At 44.9% G+C, this 18,122-nt stretch overlaps 1 protein-coding gene and 1 long non-coding RNA gene across 4 annotated transcripts in view; one reads left to right on the top strand and one right to left on the bottom strand.

Moving 5' to 3' along the window:
* Positions 1–18,122, top strand: part of LOC310686050 — a 317,292-nt gene that overhangs the window by 241,733 nt on the left and 57,437 nt on the right. The window lies entirely within an intron of this gene.
* The window catches only part of LOC310685753 (putative E3 ubiquitin-protein ligase HERC3), a 55,875-nt gene continuing 37,845 nt past the window's right edge, over positions 93–18,122 (bottom strand). For all 3 annotated transcript variants that reach the window (XM_083458621.1, XM_083458623.1, XM_083458622.1), the window contains exons 12-25: positions 17,648–17,759; positions 16,373–16,562; positions 15,526–15,689; positions 14,067–14,180; positions 12,336–12,359; positions 12,160–12,249; positions 11,355–11,525; positions 10,061–10,204; positions 8,835–9,001; positions 7,795–7,861; positions 6,864–6,946; positions 5,873–6,056; positions 3,838–3,940; positions 93–2,138 (exon numbers count right to left, since the gene is read on the bottom strand). In XM_083458621.1, the coding sequence (XP_083314747.1) occupies positions 1,930–2,138; positions 3,838–3,940; positions 5,873–6,056; positions 6,864–6,946; positions 7,795–7,861; positions 8,835–9,001; positions 10,061–10,204; positions 11,355–11,525; positions 12,160–12,249; positions 12,336–12,359; positions 14,067–14,180; positions 15,526–15,689; positions 16,373–16,562; positions 17,648–17,759 (1,822 nt within the window). In that variant the 3' untranslated portion in view covers positions 93–1,929. The remainder of the gene's footprint in view (positions 2,139–3,837; positions 3,941–5,872; positions 6,057–6,863; positions 6,947–7,794; positions 7,862–8,834; positions 9,002–10,060; positions 10,205–11,354; positions 11,526–12,159; positions 12,250–12,335; positions 12,360–14,066; positions 14,181–15,525; positions 15,690–16,372; positions 16,563–17,647; positions 17,760–18,122) is intronic.

Raw genomic sequence — 18,122 nt, 5'->3', positions numbered from 1 at the left:
TCATACTTCCAAGCCTTGTCCAATCCTGAGATTTTCTGGTTCAAGCACATCATTATAGGTCATAGTTCTATAACCACCCAGTTGTACCACGCTTGAAGGAAACATTACATTTATTGCATAATACTGGGCTATGTACACACATAGAAAATAAACATCTGATAGAGCTGTATTTAACGCTGTAGTACAAAGAGGCTGATTGGCTACCCAAGTAGCAAATCAGAGTGTTAATTCCTTTTCTTAAAACAAAATAAAAATCCCCTGATACCTTCACAGCTTTTTCATCAGAAGGTGCAAAATACGGTTTTTATGCTACGATTAAGCAAAGGATAGATAAATACCGAGGCCCCAATCCAACCCAAGAAGACTGATTCAACGCCAAATTTGACATGGCATCCTATGGGGCACAACACCACTTGGGACTGCCAACAGGGAGTGGAGGGTAAAATTCCTCTATCCCCTGCGGCCCAGCTGGCTTGGCCCATGTCAGCCGAGCAAAGTCAAAGGTCAAATCAAGTTTGGCACAGAGTCCCTATGATAACAGCCGAGTTGTGACCACCACTCCTTGCAGAACTTGAAAGGTCATAAACAACCAGCTTTAGCAGGACCCAGGCCACCTTGTTATATAAATAAATCCATTCTCCAGGATCACAAGTTCAGATCAACAATGGACCTTGGAAGAGAGGAGAGTGCTCATCATGACATCTATGGTGGATATGGGTTCTTCTGGGGTAGGGGGTCAAGAGGCAGGGGTCTAGAAACTGCTTCTCTCAGTGTAAATGTGTGCCAGGGTCCTGCATTTCTCCGCAGAAGACGAGAGATAGTAACATCCAGTTCAGAAATAGGGGACCTGTGGACCTCCAGATGTTGCCAGACTCACGGTCCCATCATCCCTGACCACTGGGCCAGGCTGGCTGGGGCTGATGGGAGTTGGAGTCCATCCAATATCTGGAGAGCCATGGAAATCCCATCCCTGATGGGGCAGGATGGTGGCTGCTGCCCACCCTTGGGCTGAAGGTGGGAAAGGGCTTCTGTATTACCTTGCAAAAGACCCCCAAGTGCAGAGACAGTGGGGGGTGGGAAGGGAGACATGAGGTGTGGTTTTGTGGAGGAATTGCTGTGAGAATCCCATCACTGAAATGGGGGGGCAGCGAATCATCACTGTATTTCAAAACACACACACACAGCTGTTAAAAAACACCCAACAGCATAAAATATCAAATAATTCAGGAAGGCCACCTAGGTCTTCATGAGCATTGCTCGTTCCCATCCCTCTACATGCAAGGCCCTGAAATTCTTCTGGTAACACAGAAGGCAGTAAAATTATTTACCCCTCCTCCCATTTTTTTGTAGACAATGGGAAACAAGGAGCAGAATACGTTAGAAAATTCAACTCATAAAACCTTCATTTCTGCCCAAACATTCACATACTAATCTTCTGTGTGTTAAATTATCCATTTCTTAGCTCCCCGGTACTGTTGAACACCCAAGGAGCCAGGCTTGTTTTACCACAGAAATTACCTGTGTTTGGAGAGGTGGTAAGGAACCCGTATGTGTGCGGTCAAGGAAAGCTTTCAAACAGCTTTATATTTCCAAACTGTGAAGAGACATCTCAAAATATTGAAAGTATTTTTAAACAAGAGGACAGGCGAGGAAGGGGAAAAAAGGCATCTATCAGCCAGTAAGATGAAAGACGACGTGTCAACAGATTTTTGTTTTTGAAAAGTAGTAAAGTCAAAATCCTGAGGAACGTTGACCAGACTTCACTGGGGGTGGGGGGTGTCCTTGATCCTATGCTCTTCCCTTCTCTCCTCCCTGCACTCACCCTCCCTATCTCAAGGAGTATCTTTATCCCATTTCCCTTACAAAAATAAAAACAAGACAGTATTTCCTTTCTATACAAGAATTGTCTGTGTTGGGGGCAGCTTCCCCTCAGGCCAAGCTGAAGCCCTCATAGTGGTCGATGGCTTGAGTAAGTCTCGTGCTCAGGATTTCTTTGCTGCTATACTTGGGGAGGTCGAGGAGGTTGTAGCAGGTGTGTGCCACCGGCAAGTACTGCTCCCCGCTGGAGGTGGACTGGATCACGATACGCAAACTCGACATGCCGTAGATGGGGATGCGGTCGCTGCCGGTCAGAAACACTGGAAGGGGGGACATAAAAGCATCAGCAGAGCCCTGAAGAGGCCGTCCTGTTCTCCCAAGTGGCATTCGAAGGCATCCTGGATCAGGCAGTGGAAGCTCACCCATCCCAAGCACCTATCATTCTAGTTACAGGTAGGTAGCCGTGTTGGTCTACCATAGTCGAAACAAAATAAAATAAAAAATAAAAAATTCCTTCCAGTAGCACCTTAGAGACCAACTAAGTTAGTTATTGGTATGAGATAGGGTCTAAGATATAAAATAATATAAAATAAATGTTCATAAATGTATCGGGCAAACACATACATACGGTAAATATATAAACCACGTGTCTGAAACAGTACAGGAAAACAGTCCTAAAGCCATTTTGACTCTTGCAGTGACCTCAAATATTCCTCTGCAGTTTGGATGGCAATGGGAAAAGCCTCCCCATTGTCTCTGTGCTCACAAATCCTGCCTTAAATGGCACATTTAGGCATGAATAGGGTGAGCCTGTGACCTGGACTCAGGAATTAAGTATTTATAATCACAAAAGAATGGCCAGGCTGTCCAGGTAAATCCTTTAACAGGTTTCCGGCCAGACAGGATTCTGCTGTAAACCGCCCCTTCTGTGATGTATGTATGATGTATTGGGCGGGGGGGTCTTGAGCTACAGGGTGCAATTCAAAAGTCTATACAGTATAAGGGCTTGCACACCATTGTTCTGGGTTCCTCCTCCCTCCTGTGTGTGGGGTGAGCACCCTGTTGCAACAGTTTAATAAAGATCAGGCTTACTAGCTGTTTTGCTTCTTAATATTCTCTGGTTGGCCGCTGTTATTTTTCTAATAACAATTCCCTTTTAAAAATGCCAACACTCTTCCCTCATCTCATTCTTTCTGCTTCCTGAACAAGTTAAGAAATCGATGAAAACTATTCTGTTTCAGTGGGCCTGTTCAGGCACAATATTTGGTGTTATCTGTCCTTAAATTTGTTTCTAATGTTTTCTGCTTTATTCTTTTAGAAATTTTAAATATGTGGAGTTTTTACTATGTTGTTCTTTTTATATATTCGAAGTGTTTGCTTCCCTGGGCTCCTTTGGGAGAAGCAGCGGGATATAGATTTAAGTGTGACAACACCAATACAGGCAGCTCCAAACCTTGTTTTCCACATTCAACAAAAGCCACATGTTGAGTCTCCTCCTTGCCCACTTTGGATTGCCGACTGCAGAGAAAATTCCACGAACAAGGGAAGATTCCCCGCAAGCAGAGACGGCCAGTATCAAAAGCTTCACCACAATGCAGAAGTGAGATCTGGACAGGAAGTTCCAATCTCAGCAGCTCACTCCCTTCACCACTGTGCCAGAGAACAGGTAAAGAGAAGCCTGCCACCTGGTGGAAGGCATTCAGGTGTGTTTCATACAGTGGTACCTCCGGTTGCAAACTTAACTCGTAACATGAGGCACGCTTTTCCTAATGGTGCCTCCTGCTGCTGCCGCACCGCCGGAGCGCAGCTTCCGCCTGCATCCCGGGACAAAGGTTGCAAAAAGGGGCATCTACTTCCGGGTTAGCGGAGCGCGTAACCCACAGCATTCGTAAGGGGGATGGTGCATAACACGAGGTACCACTGTATATATTAAGCTAGCAAGAACAAGTTATTGGCTTTGACTGCCGAAATCCAAGGGGAAACTGCCATCGCACTAAAAAACCAAAACTAATTACTTACAGAGAAACTTTTTCTTCTTTTCCAGAGGAAACTCGTGAAAGATCTCCCAGAACATTTGCACGGTTGGATGGGTAGCCGAGTAGTCCCCTTTGTAAACTGCGCTCTGTAAAAAAAGGGTTAGTTTTAAGAACTCATGGCAAACCTGAAAGACCGCCTGCCCCTGTATGGACCTGTAAGAACGCTTACATCATAGGCAATAACTCCCAAATGGGCATTTTATGCTGTTGCCCCTTCTATGGAATGTCCTTCCCTCTGCCACGTGTAAAGCAGCAACTACCAATTGCTTCAGACGTCTTGTAAGGACTTTTAACTTTCTGTCCAGCCTTTCCCTGACCCATTAATATAGAACCCTGATTTATGTGTATGAGTCCCTTGAATTTCTGTTTAATGTTATATCATTTTATTGGTTTTAGGCTGTATTCTTGTTTTAATGGATGTTGTGTTTTTGTATCGTGCTTGGAGATTTTTAAAATATTAAGAAGTTTAGAGATGCTTTCAAATAAACAATGTAATAACTTTCAAAGGCATATACATATTTTGAACTTTGTAAAAGGACTCGGAAGGTTGCAAATGCTCACACCGCATTCTCTTGCTTGGTCCAGGAGGGTTCTAAATATCTTCATAATTTAGTGATGCAGCAGATTGAATTCCAAAGCTGTTGGATGCTGATTCCCCTGACACAGCTGTTCACTCAGAGAGGAGGTTGAACCATTTTGAACCAACACGCTCTTTTAAGAACAGGACCTCTGCAGCTTTCCAGATGCTCCAGTAAGGCTGCAATCCCAAACATACCAGCTAGGAAGTCAGCCCTATTGGACACAGTGGGACTTACTTCCATGTAAACACACACAGGATTGGGCTGGCAGTGGAAAAGGAGGAACAACACTGAAATGCACTGAGCACAGCATATTGCAAAAAAACCCAACCAAAGCCAAGCCTCGTTATTATTTTACTTCAAGAATCATTTGAGCAAGGGCTTTGCTTTCATGTTTAGTTTACTGTTTGGTGCTTTCTCCAACAAACTGAACCTTTCAGCAAAATTCTCCTGAGTGTCAGACTAGGAACAAGAAGGTGCATGTTCATATCGCCTACTTAAGTCAGGAAGCTAACAGGTTGATATTTCAACCTCTCCTCCCTCGCAGGGTGGCTGTGAGGATAAAATAGAGGAGGAGAACCATGCACACTTTGGAGGACAGGTGAGGGGGGGGGGAATGGAGAAAACAGTAAATAATTAAGAGAGAGGTGGGGGCATTCTTAGGTCTCACATCCTAGCCAGACAGATTGGCAGAAGGTAAAGATTAAGGTTTTGCTCAGGACAGTAGTGTGGTGGTCAGGTGGGATTGCTATGAGGAATTATGAACAATGAAGCAAGCCATTGTGTCAGCAATGAAAGCATTGCTTGAAATGGGCTTGAGCCATTTGACATGATTTCTGATCAATCCAAGCCCCTGCATCTCTGCCCCATTTCTCTTGCCTGACAAGTCACGTACACAGACCGGTTGCTTCACCAGGCATCCTCAGTACGTAAGATAAGGAGGTAGCTTTGATGTAGCTTTTGTGAATCTTTAGGTAGATTTTAAGGGCCAGGAAGAGAGTTTATAAGAAGGCGGTAAATGCCTGACTTTCCTTTCCGTCCTTCCTTTCCTGTTTACTGCCCGTTTATGACCTCCGGGTTTGCTAAATGCATTCCTCCTCGATTCCTGTTTATTTAGCCTAAAACATGGATGCATGCCCAAAGTAGTTCTTTGTAGTTAAAAGGATTTCTCTGATCTACCTTTGTCCCCACGTGGTGATTTTTTGAAATGCTCATGGGAAATCTGATTGGTTCTTACAAACGCTGTGTAAGAGTTCTTTTGTTAATAAAATGGCCTGGACGAGGGAGTGGCTATTGACACTTCCTCCCAGGGTCTTGCTGGCCAAGCCTCGTATCTATTTTATTAATCAGGGTCCAGTCCTTCCTTTGCCTTCGGAACACAACAAGTAGCAGTTCTAGATTCACAAAGGGCAAAACGTACAGAAGGATGTGCCTGCTTACCTCTTCCAGTTCCTTCCAGTTGTAGTTGCTGCTCCCTACGATCATGGCTCTCAATTCGGTGGGCTGGAACATTTCTAGAACTTTACCCCCACACACCTTCAGGAAGCCCGTGGAGAAAGCCACGTACCACTCGTCTACCGAAAGGTTAAAGACATAATTAACGTATGCGTCGACGAATTCCTCCCTGGGGGATTCAAGGAAACAGCACTGGTCATTACAAAGAAGCAAACAGTGGCAGATAAGGGTGTTGTCGGCTGAAGCCACTGTCCACCCAGACAGCAAGGGGTACCGCTTCCAAAAGTTGTTTGGAAGATCACACGCATTTCATAAAATGCATTTACACTGCAAACCACTGTATAATCTGCACTACTTCGGCACAGGATTTTTAAAATTAAAAACGTAACAAATGCCTGCAGGATCAGGCTAGTTAGGCCCATCTAGTCCAGCATTCTCTTCCCATAGTGGTCAATTGCATGAACCAGCTGGGGGGGGGGGACTTCCCCTTCTCCTTCCATCATATTTTCAGACTCCAGAAAAATAGAAACCTCAAACCAAGCTCTGGGCGATGTTTGCCTATGCAAATCTATGGCAAATATTATCAGACAAAATATGCGGTGTTAATCTAAAAGACTTTGGATCCATTTTATTGTTTCGCGTTCCCCCTCTGGACCAAACCAAATGTCAGGAAACAAGGAAGGATGAAGAGCAGATAGCAGAACCTTTCTACCTTATTGCATTTTTTTGTTTTCCCCCAACACAGTCTGGTATTTTTTTCACGCACGGTCCCTCGTGGCTCCTGCGCAACAGTACTTCTCCCCCCCCCACCCCCCTCCAACTTTTATTTTCTTAAGATTTCTATCCTCCCAATCTGAAGAGCCCAATACAGAGTCCTCTTGTTAGGCTCATCCCAAAACAGCCGCTACGAAGGACCCTGTTGTGCCACTTGTGAGATTACCACAGAGAGCATCTTTAGGCATCAGATGGTATGCACCTGTTATCTTTCTGCACTGGAATTTTGTCTCCGTCAGGGATGAGGTTCTTCTGCTCCGCCACTCCATAGCTTTCTCTGCACATCTGTTTGTTTGTTTTCCCACCCGAGAAAAAGACAACAAAATTGCTTCATTCTGTATCTCATCAACACAGCTTAATACAATAAAAAACGACATTAAATCATATAACTGTAGAGTGGGAAGGGACCCATGGGGGAATCATCTAGTCCAGCGGTTCTCAATCTGTGGGTCCCCAGATGTTGCTGGACTACAACTCCCATCATCCCTGAGCTCTGACCTTGCTAGCTAGGGGTGATGGGAGTTGTAGAATCTTTTCCCCAATTCAGGACTCGAACTCATGACCTTGAGATCAAGAGTCCCACGCTCTACCAATTTGAGAGCAATGTGCAGTTTATCTCTGACCACATTTCCACACCCTTGGCATACTGCTGGATTGTAGCCAATGAGGCACAATCCAGATTAAAATCAAATGAGCTCCATTTCCATCGACACCAGGAAGAACTTCAAAATGCAGCTAAACCTTCTCTGTGGTGTCCATTTCATGAACATGGATCTGAGCCAAGAAGTACACCCTCAAAATGGGTGTTCTTTTGACAGCGTGGTGTAGTGGTTAGAGTGTCGGATGAGGACCTGAGACACCAAGGTTCAAATCCTCACTCGGCCATCAAGCTCACCTTGGGCCAGTTGCTGTCTCTCAGCCTAACCAACCTAGCCTATTTTCCAAAAAAAAAAGCTAAAAACCTTTTGGTCGACCTTATAAAAAAAAAAGCTCAATCATCTTTTTCAGCTCACTTTAAAATACTTATTTCTTATTTTGGTGTTCCCCAGAATAGGGCTCATCTTATACATGGGGTCATGTTATACACGGGAAAATACGGTAAACGCAAGAGACAGACAGATAGATGGTCTTACCGTGAAATATAGGCAGAATGTCTCTTCAACATCATCCCCAGGGTAATCTAAGAGCTGTTGAAGACTCCTAGAAATAAGGTAAAGGAAACATAAAGGCAGAAAGACGTGAGGAGAGAAGAAAAAATCTGAATCTGAGACACACCCTCTTCCTTGCCCTGCTATTAAGGATTTATGGTATCAAGTTTTAGGATGAAATTGGGGGAAAGCGGGCCAAAAAATACAATCAGATCCAAAAAAAGTTACAGGAGAGAGTTTCAATTTGAATTATTTGTTTATTAACAGTGGCAAAAAAAATTGAAACACTGCTGCATACTGGAATCTTCCAGTTACATTAAAACAGTGTAAAAGAAACAGTACTGTATGTGAAATGCAGAATTCTTAACCGATGGATATATGATAAGAACTCAAAGAGTCACACCCAAACAGTTTCACATTATATAAGTATATAGATTATCTATAGCACGTAAAAATGGTAGGTTTCAGGAATGCGTTCAACCTCACACATTATTTTCTGTTTTGTAAATATCATGTTTGTATGACTTTGTTTTGCTTTTTATTTTAATGGGTGTAATGAAAATTAAAAATTCTCATCCCCAAAAGTAACACTGATATTGGTTTGGGGCAACAGAACTCCAACACGAAATATTCTCATTGGAGAAGGATGGAAACATAGGTGTATTCCTTCTTCCAATGGTTTGCTTTTCCCCCTCATAACAGGGACACATCCTGCCTTCCATCCCCAACCCCCAGCACTGCCCCAATTTTATTAAAGTGTGATTGCCAAATTCTAGGCCAGGGGTCAGCAAACTTTTTCAGCAGGGGGCCGGTCCACTGTCCCTCAGATCTTGAGGGGGGGCGGACTATATTGGGGGGGGAAGAATGTGCGCGCGCTGCCGATCCACGCGGCGATTCCCGGACTGTGCACGGGCAGGATCCAGAAGGCAATTAGGCCTGATCCGGCCCACGGGCCTTAGTTTGCCGACCCATGTTCTAGGCCAGCCGCGAAGCGGACAGGAAGACAAAATTCCAATACTTTCTACCTTCCTTCCGTGGGCGAAAGTTCCTTCAAGTCTTCCAAGCACGGCTTCACATTCAAGAGTTTCTTGTAGAGGGCCAATGGAAAGTGAAGATCCACAACAGTGAAGTTGTATATGGCCAGACCACAGACGATGCCAATCAGGTGGAACCAGTTGTGCTCTACAAAACACTTCGGACACACAAAGAGAAAGACTAGTTAGCAGGAGGAAAGCGTCAGCGAGGAGCTGGAAGGGTTTAGAGCTGGAAAGCGGCTAAAAATCCCTTCCCTGGGCTGTGAGTCTCCAAACTACAACAAAGCCAGGGTGAATAAAAATCAGTGATTTAAAAAAATATATCAAAAAAATCGAATTTTTAAAATTTTAATCAGATTTTTAAAATAAAATGCTTTTGGAGGGAAAATCTTTATAAAGATAGTTTTCTATTTAAGTTACATTATAGTCCAAAGGCTATTCATCAGGAAATAAGGATTTGTTTTAAGTTTTTCATGTGTGCTAAAACTCAAGTCTGTTTTTTTAAAAAACAAACAAACCATTAACCATATCAGTTAGCAAACATGGATACATATGCTATAATGTTATTGTTTTAGTTAAATAAATTGTTTAAATTGTTATTAAGGAAATAATTTTTTCTCTCTTTCCAATAAAGTACAGCAGAAAAGTTGTCCAAATGTAAAGTTAACTTATTAAACCTCACAATAATTTCATAATTATTTGTCCATGTATTTCTAATAGTATAACCAAATCAGTAAATTTTTTTATATACAGTGGTGCCTCACAAGGCGAAATTAATCCGTTCCGCGAGTCTCTTCATCAAGCGTTTTTTTCGTCTTGCGAAGCAACCCTATTAGGGCTATTAGCGGTTTAGCGGCTATTAAAGGCTTAGCGGCTAAAAGGCTATTAGCGGCTTAGAAAAGGGGGGGGAGCAAAAAAAATCTCAAGACTCGCGAGACATTTTCGTCTTGCGAAGCAAGCCCATAGGGAAATTCATTCTGCGAAGCGCATCGAAAAATGGAAAACCCTTTCGTCTAGCGGGTTTTTCGTCTTGCGAGGCATTCGTCTTGCGGGGCACCACTGTAACTGTAAAAACTACTCTGAAAATTTTTTATTCCAAAAATGAAACCTTCATCTGGTTGTAAATATTAAGCTTATACCAGAAAGAATGAGTCTTTCTGTAAAAAAATAATGATTTAAATCAAGTCTTTGTGAGTGCATAAACCAAGCACACTTACGGTATCCGAAAACCACAGCAGGTTCGATTCAGGGTAGGAGGTGAACATCCCATAGATGGGATTCAGGAGCTCTTTCAGTAGCAGGAGGAAGAACTCCTTTGTGACGCCGCCAGCATCAACCGCCTCCTCGCCGTCGAAGATCACCTGCCACGATGCCCAAAAAGGAACTTCAGCAATTGCAACGGAGTAACAGCCAACTGAGCCATACTCCGAGTAGATCCAATAGACTTAAGTGCACCAATTTCAATGAGTCACTATGATACCATTTTAAGCAGAAGAGGATTCCCTCAAAGAATTCTGGAAGCTGAAGTTTTCCCAGGGTACTGAGAGTTGTTAGGAGACCCCCTATTCCCCACACACAGAACTACAATTCCCAGAGTTCCCTGGGAAGAGAGATTGATTATTAAACCACTCTGGGAATTGTGGCTCTGAGGGGAAACGGGTGTCTCTTAACATCTCTCAGTATCCTTAACTACAGTTCCCAGAATCCTTTGGGTGTTTAAAGTGGTATGATACTACTTTAAATGTGTGGCTATTATTGCCTACTGTCTTAATGTAATTCTTCTGTTTCGAGCAGCACCCAGAGAATTATGAACAAACCTCAGTATGCTTTGCTGTGGGAAACTTGGAGCAAGGCCTCAGTAGATTAGGCATTTTTTTCTATGTGGGGAGACTTATTGCCAACAAAGGTCAAAGCTATAGTCAAAGCTATGGTTTTCCCAGTAGTGATGTATGGAAGTGAGAGCTGGACCATAAAGAAGGCTGATCGCCGAAGAATTGATGCTTTTGAACTATGGTGCTGGAGGAGACTCTTGAGGGTTCCATGGACTGCAAGAACCTATCCATTCTTAAGGAAATCTGCCCTGAGTGCTCACTGGAAGGACAGATCCTGAAGCTGAGGCTCCAATACTTTGGCCACCTCATGAGAAGAGAAGACTACCTGGAAAAGACCCTGATATTGGGAAAGATGGAGGGCACAAGGAGAAGGGGACGACAGAGGATGAGATTGTTGGACAGTGTTCTTGAAGCTACCAGCATGAGTTTGACCAAACTGCGGGAGGCAGTGGAAGACAGGAGTGCCTGGCGTGCTCTGGTCCATGGGGTCATGAAGAGTCGGACACGACTAAATGACTAAACAACAACAACAAATGCACTCATATGCACTCCATTGTGTGAGCGGCCACTTTCATACTGAAGTGATACAGGCCAGACACAGATTTAGTGCCTCACTGAGGAGGGCCAGGCCCAAACACCAAACAAACTATTGCAGCGAGGAGCTGCCACGGGGCCTTACCTTCAGAGGCTTTTTCAGGTCAATATCCGAATGGATGCTCAACTCCCTCAAGGCGTCGCCAACCAAGTTGGTCCTACGAACATGGAGGACCAGGAAGGGGCTTCGAGCCAAGAGGGGCTCAAGGGTGAGGAGCATGAAAACGTTCTGCAGATTCGCCCCACTGATGGCCACCTATCAAAACCACATACAAAAGTCAAGAGCGGCAGCAGCAACGACAAACAACAAATGTACTGAGCCCCTGGGTTCTCCATTCCCGGCATAGAGGAAGTGGTATCTGTGGAAACAGGGTTTACTGGCAATTCGCTTTGGGCAGGGGGTAGAAGTGATGCTGTGTTCCCTCCTGAAAACAACATTCCTGTAAAACCAGCTGCTTTGCAAGGATGCCCTCCTAACTCGCTTTGCCCCTTCCTAGTGTTTGGAAATATCTTGACTGGGCCAGGAAGAGTGCCTATTTCCCTGCTAAAAATATCCACGTAGGAGGACTGGGGAAGGGTGTGCCGTGTGCCTCCCGCACAGATTTTGCAAAAGTTATTGAAGATCAAGAGCCAGTAGGAAATCTGGCATCCCATTTTTTAAACCCCCCCCCCCAAAAAAGGAAAAAAGTCCCCCCCAAAATTGATACTACTTTCATTATGCTGAGACGGTTTCCTTGTTGTTTCAAGGTTTTGATTAATGCTTTTCATAATATGGAAAACCCTTGTAACCCTTGGGGGGGGCAAAGGTCAGTGCAGAAAATATGTTAATAAATGCATGCATGGATGAAAACGGCTGGGATTGGCAGAAAGAGGGGACCTGGCCGCCCTACCTGCATCTGCAGCTCAGCATCTGTCTGCAGCATCTTGGTCTTGGCTTGCGCATCGAAGATGAAAGGGTAAGAGCACAGAGTCACGGCATCCTGGAAAGTAGGAGCAGTTCAATTTAGTGGTGGCAGCCTGGGCCTCTGCTGAGAACTACTTTGGCAAGAGTAATTGGAATGGTTACCTGCATAATTGATGGTCTGACTTTCTGGGGAGAGGGAAAAGGACGAGGCAAGACAGAGAGAGAGAGAGAGAGAGAGAGAGAGAGAGAGAGAGAGAGAGAGAATGAATAATGTGTGAGCTTTTACATAGAGCAGTACCATCGGTTATGTTTTAATCCTATCCTTCCCCCAAAGGGTAGCCTATGTTCTCACAACAACAATATGAGGTAGGCTTAGGAGCAGATAATGTGGGTGGCTGACCCCACCCCCAATAAGATATGTGGCTCCTCTGTCCAAGTCCTACACCATAAACACTAGACCAGGGGTCAGCAAACTGTTTCAGCAGGGGGCCGGTCCACTGTCCCTCAGACCTTGTGGGAGGCCGGACTATTTTTTGGGGAGGGGGAATTAACGAATTCCTATGCCCCACAAATAACCCAGAGATGCATTTTAAATAAAATCACACATTCTACCGTCTGCAGGCTGGATTTAGAAGGCAATTGGTCCGGATCCAGCCCCCAGGGCCTTAGTTTGCCTACCCATGCACTAGATTAAAACAAAGGCTGGCCCATTTCATGCGTCTTTTTTGCGGTTTGCAAACTACATGCACACACACAAGCTGCCTCTCTGTGGAGTAGTGGCTCTAGGACCCACCCAAACCCATTTGGTAGAGAAGGTTGGTTCATGCCCCTCGAACCAAGAATGAACAGAACCTGCTAGAGAAGTGCCAGATATGTTTTATTTAGGGTCCAGTGTTCCTTTCACAGACAAATCCTCTTGCGTTTCCATTTCTCCCACATCTTTTTGTTCGCTCCCCACCCTGCTTTTGGGCTCAGGGCTCTCGTCTTAAAGACTCAAGAGTTCCACCATCACCTCACCTCACCTGCTGGTTAGGGACTCGCTCCTACCCAATGCCCTAGGCCTCTCCTCTGGCCTCTACTCCAACAGGAGGGTGTCTCTCTTTCAGTTCCCAGTGCCTCCCCCTCCCACGTTTCAAAGGAAAGTTTGTCACGCAACACTGGGGTGGGGGAGGAAGGTGCTGCTCAAGAAACACATTTCTAAAAGGTCCACCGGACACACAACTAATCTTGCAGTTCTTGGGATATTGGCCATTAACTGTATTTTTAGCTGCATCTTGAAGTTTCCCATACCTGAGACCATATGGGATGCCAAACATGGGGAAGATGGTCATAGTTTGCCCCAAACCATGAAGCCCACCTGCAGCCTAGCAGCCCACCTGGTTTCTATACTACCTACACTGGAGATATTTTACATGCATGCATGTATAGATATCTTATACACACAAACGCTTGCTATTTTGAGAATATTGCTGGGGTTTTTCTTTAAAAAAATGGGGAAAATGGGGGGAAACCCCAGCTTCTAGCCCTTGTGGGGAGAATGATCTGAAAACAGACTTGGAACTCAAGTTTAAGGTTCCACATGGGATTTCAATATCCTGAACAACCGTTCTTTCCTCTTTGCCGTCTACCACTTTGTCTCTAATGTCCACATCAACCCGTCTCTCTTGGATCCTACTGGGAGACCACATAATCCCTAAACTTTCCATGTTTCCCTGACATCAAAATCTTGAAAACAAGCTACATATGCACGCTGACCACTTACAATAAAATCCTATAACGACTGTGGAATTTGCATTTGTACCGTGATCCACTTTGACACAACGCTCATAGCTTTACAGCTGCAACCCCTGGATTGTTCCCTCCCCTCACAAACAATTGCATGACACCTCTTACCATTCCAGCTTGATGCAAAAACCACATCAGGTAGTCTTCCTGGATATCCACCAGACTGGAAATCTCTGGGATATAAAACTTGTCATATTCTACGTGTTTTACTTTCTGATTTACCTGATTTGGGAAAGAAGGAGGAAACAGTTCTTTGAAGAAGCAGAGAATAATAACCAGTTCCCTCAAACAAAACGGCATGAAAACCCAACATTTAAGTCAGTTACAAGCAGTACTAGTACAGACACGTGCTGAACAAGTTTAGGAATAGAAGGAACACCGAGAACAGAAAGGTCACAGCAGAGGAATGAGTGGTCAACACAAGCCCAGTGCACAGAACTAGGTGCATAATGAAAGCAAGGGAGATTTAACATTTGCAGAAGGGCCTACACGGGCACACACAGGCAAAACAAACCACAACCTTTGTACATCAAAACAAGGTGTGGTCTGAGCCTAGACACCAAAAGGGCCCAGCACAAGGACAAACTTCCACTGCACATGTTGACAGCATTTGCATCAAAGGCGACACCATAGTTTAACCCTAGCAGGAAAAGGGAAGGGCTGAGCCTCACTGGTAGAGCATGCTTGACAACCATATGTCAGGAGTGCTCTGATGGTGTTTCCTGCTTGGCAGGGGGTTGGACTCGATGGCCCTTGTGGTCTATTCCAACTCTATGATTCTATGATTCTATGCAATAGTGGAAGAAACAGCTCTTCACCTTGACTTTTGACACCTGAGATAGGTGATTTTAGGGCCCACCCTATTCCTGCGCCTGTAACTTGTTTTGAACGGTTTTTAACGCTGTGATTTTAAATTGCTGTGACACCCCCGGCCCCAAACTCTGGGAATTGATAGTGAAGGGTAGGTTAACACATGGTAATTGTGATTACTAACATGTTTTGCATGCAGAAGATCCCAAGTTCAATACGTGGCACTCCCAGAAAGGGCTGGGAGAGGGGCTCTGTCTGAAATTGTGGAGAGCCACTGCCAATCAGTGGAGCTAGATGAATCAACGATTGGCACCGTTTTCTAAGGAGCCCATGCAAAGGGCTTGCCTTGCACACCCGCTTCCCCTTCCCCTCCCTCTTCTTGGGTTGGTAGGAAGAGGAACACAGCAGGATTCCGTTTTGCTTTGATAGATTCTTGGCCGATCATTATGTGCACGCCATAAAACGTGGCTCAAATTACATCCTAGCCAATTTAAAACGAAACCAACTTGGGTTTTGAAGTGGGCTTGCTTGCTAAACTACAATTCCTGGTTCATGTGTGCTGCTGACAAGACAGGAGAAGTGAAACAGAACCCTGGTTTATTTCTCCTCCGGGAAATAAGCAGGAGAGGGGATGGGGTGTTTGTGAGTCTTTCTCGTGCTCACAGAGGCTCGATTCGCGTAAAGTTAAATGGTGGTTTGACATGACGTGCAAAAACGGCCACTCTGCACAGGGACACAACCACCGCAGTTTCCTTACTTTATGAAGTTTCTCCAGAAGCTTGAGAGCAGCTGTGATGTAACTGCCATACAAGACAGGGATCAATAATGTTTTTCTTCCGTTCAAGAGGTAAACCACGGCACCTTTATAGAGATCCACCAGCCTCAAGAAGTACCCTGGACACACCTGAGACCACCAGTTATCTAAACAGGGTTACACAAAGCAAAACATGTAGCTATTAGCTTAATCACAGAATCGTAGTTGGAGTGTCATCTAGATCAAACATGACAGATCTCAACTAGATCATGCATGGCAAATGGCCATCCAACCTCTGCTTAAAAACCTCCAAGGCTTCAGGAGCATTATGATGATCCTATTAACAGGCATATTTGGCTTGGGGGGGAGGGAAGAACCACCAACGTATGATGCCTATACTATTTGTAAACACTAAAATCCCAGCATATGAATGGGGTCAGATTTGCAGTATGATAAATGCATTCCTACAGATCTTAAGCATGTTCACTTAAGGAGCAAGTCCCACTGAACTGCGGGGGCCTTATATTCCCAAGTAAGTAGTGCAAAAAGGTCTTTGGTCTTTGTCAAGCTTCACACTTGACGAAAAGGCAGCTGATGGCAGGGGTGCCGAGAGTTGCAGCTCGGCAATATCTGGAGGACCGCAGGTTCCCCATCCCTAGTTTACGGTAGTGTGGCTGAATACGCCTTGAACCCCACAGGCAGTCGCTTTACACCAGGTATGGGGAAAAACTGGACCTCTGGATGTTAAAATTCCCATCAACCCTACAAGCATAGTTAATGGCCACAGCAATGTAGGAGAGCAAAAGTGGTGTGAAGAACAGGGGGGCGGGACTTGGTGTGCATCTCCTACCTAAGACTTTACTGGGATTCCTGTCCAGACGCAGAATCGCCATTGCCAAGGGAAGAGTTAAGGTGACATAGTACTTTGAGTCTTGAAACGGCGGGAACTCTGGGAGAATCAGGTAGATTCTCATGGCTTCAACATCCGGTGGGGAACTGGGCAGCCCTGGGATCAAAAAGCTTTCGAAGCTCTTCAGGATCTGCAAAGAGGGGGGAAAGAAATGAGGCTCAAAACATAGCTCTACTGCAGCCACACAGGTTTGTTCCAGCTCAACTCTAGCACTGTGGAGCCAACCCAAGTTTATGATCCAGTCACCACAGGAGCAATTTCGACAGGCCTCCAGAAGTAGAGACTCAACCGGTGTATTTGGAATTCTACAAAGTCATGGTGAAACTTAGTGATCTCCAAAGTAGGTGATGGAGTTTGGTTTGGGGAAGAAAGGAGGGAAAGTGAGAGGGAGTGCCGTGGTGTCATGGCAAACAACTACAGTGGTACCTCGGGTTAAGTACTTAATTCGTTCCGGAGGTCCGTTCTTAACCTGAAACTGTTCTTAACCTGAAGCACCACTTTAGCTAATGGGGCCTCCTGCTGCTGCCGTGCGATTTCTGTTCTCATCCTGAAGCAAAGTTCTTAACCCGAGGTACTATTTCTGGGTTAGCGAAGTCTGTAACCTGAAGCGTATGTAACCTGAAGCGTATGTAACCCAAGGTACCACTGTACAACAAACCGTGCTCAGATTTGGGAGCGTTTAGATCTGTCTTGCGATTGCACACCGTACAGTGGTACCTCGGGTTACATACGCTTCAGGTTACATACGCTTCAGGTTACACACTCCGCTAACCCAGAAATAGTACCTCGGGTTAAGAACTTTGCTTCAGGATGAGAACAGAAATCATGCTCTGGCGGTGCGGCAGCAGCTGGAGGCCCCATTAGCTAAAGTGGTGCTTCAGGTTAAGAACAGTTTCAGGTTAAGAACGGACCTCCGGAACGAATTAAGTACTTAACCCGAGGTACCACTGTATTCCAAACTGGGAAAGTTTGGCTTCATCAGGAGAACCAGCATCCAGGTTTCAAACAGGCACTTGAGGCAAAATGTTTTGTATTTTGCACATGAAGGGGGGGACCTGCGAGATGTTTGCCAAGGCATGTCCTTACGGCGGTACTGAGTCATACTAATGAACAGGTTGTGGCTTTGCTCTCTTACGAGTTTTCTCATGAGCTCCTCCCAAAAGCTCTGTAACAAAGCAGAAAGCTTAAAAAATTTAACGCCTTTGATGTCTGCACCTGGTCAAGCAAGATGGAATGCTGGGACGTCATCAGCTTATCAAACATCAGTCTGGTGGAATTCAAGTCGACCCCTGGAATTTTGGGACTCGTTTTAAAATGTTCGTCTATTCTACAAAACGAAAATGAAAATTGAGAGACAGAGGGAGAAATGTTCCTGGTGTGCAATGTATTTACAAACAGTAATTATTAACGTTTGAGCTACTTAACCTATACGCAGCTCCAGACTCTGTAATTAATAGTTGCTGATAGAAACTTCCTATTATGTTGAAGATGGATCCTTATCAGGAGTATCAGCAAGACCAACGAGCAACTTACAACCACGCAAGGGACTTGCACTTCTCTCAGTAGAATTCTGTCACTCAGCAGAATTTTAGCACTCTTTCCACGGAATCTGACTGCCCCTTATTAACTGGGGGAGCTGTATAAAACCACAGCTTATTTAGCAACCATGTGCAGATTCTAGGTTCGGCAG

Source organism: Podarcis liolepis (genome assembly GCF_965112155.1).
Source record: "Podarcis liolepis genome assembly, chromosome: 9".
In the NCBI taxonomy this organism is placed as follows: domain Eukaryota; kingdom Metazoa; phylum Chordata; class Lepidosauria; order Squamata; family Lacertidae; genus Podarcis; species Podarcis liolepis.
Note: the sequence above shows the minus strand (reverse complement) of the source record. Positions and strands in the feature narration are given on the sequence as shown.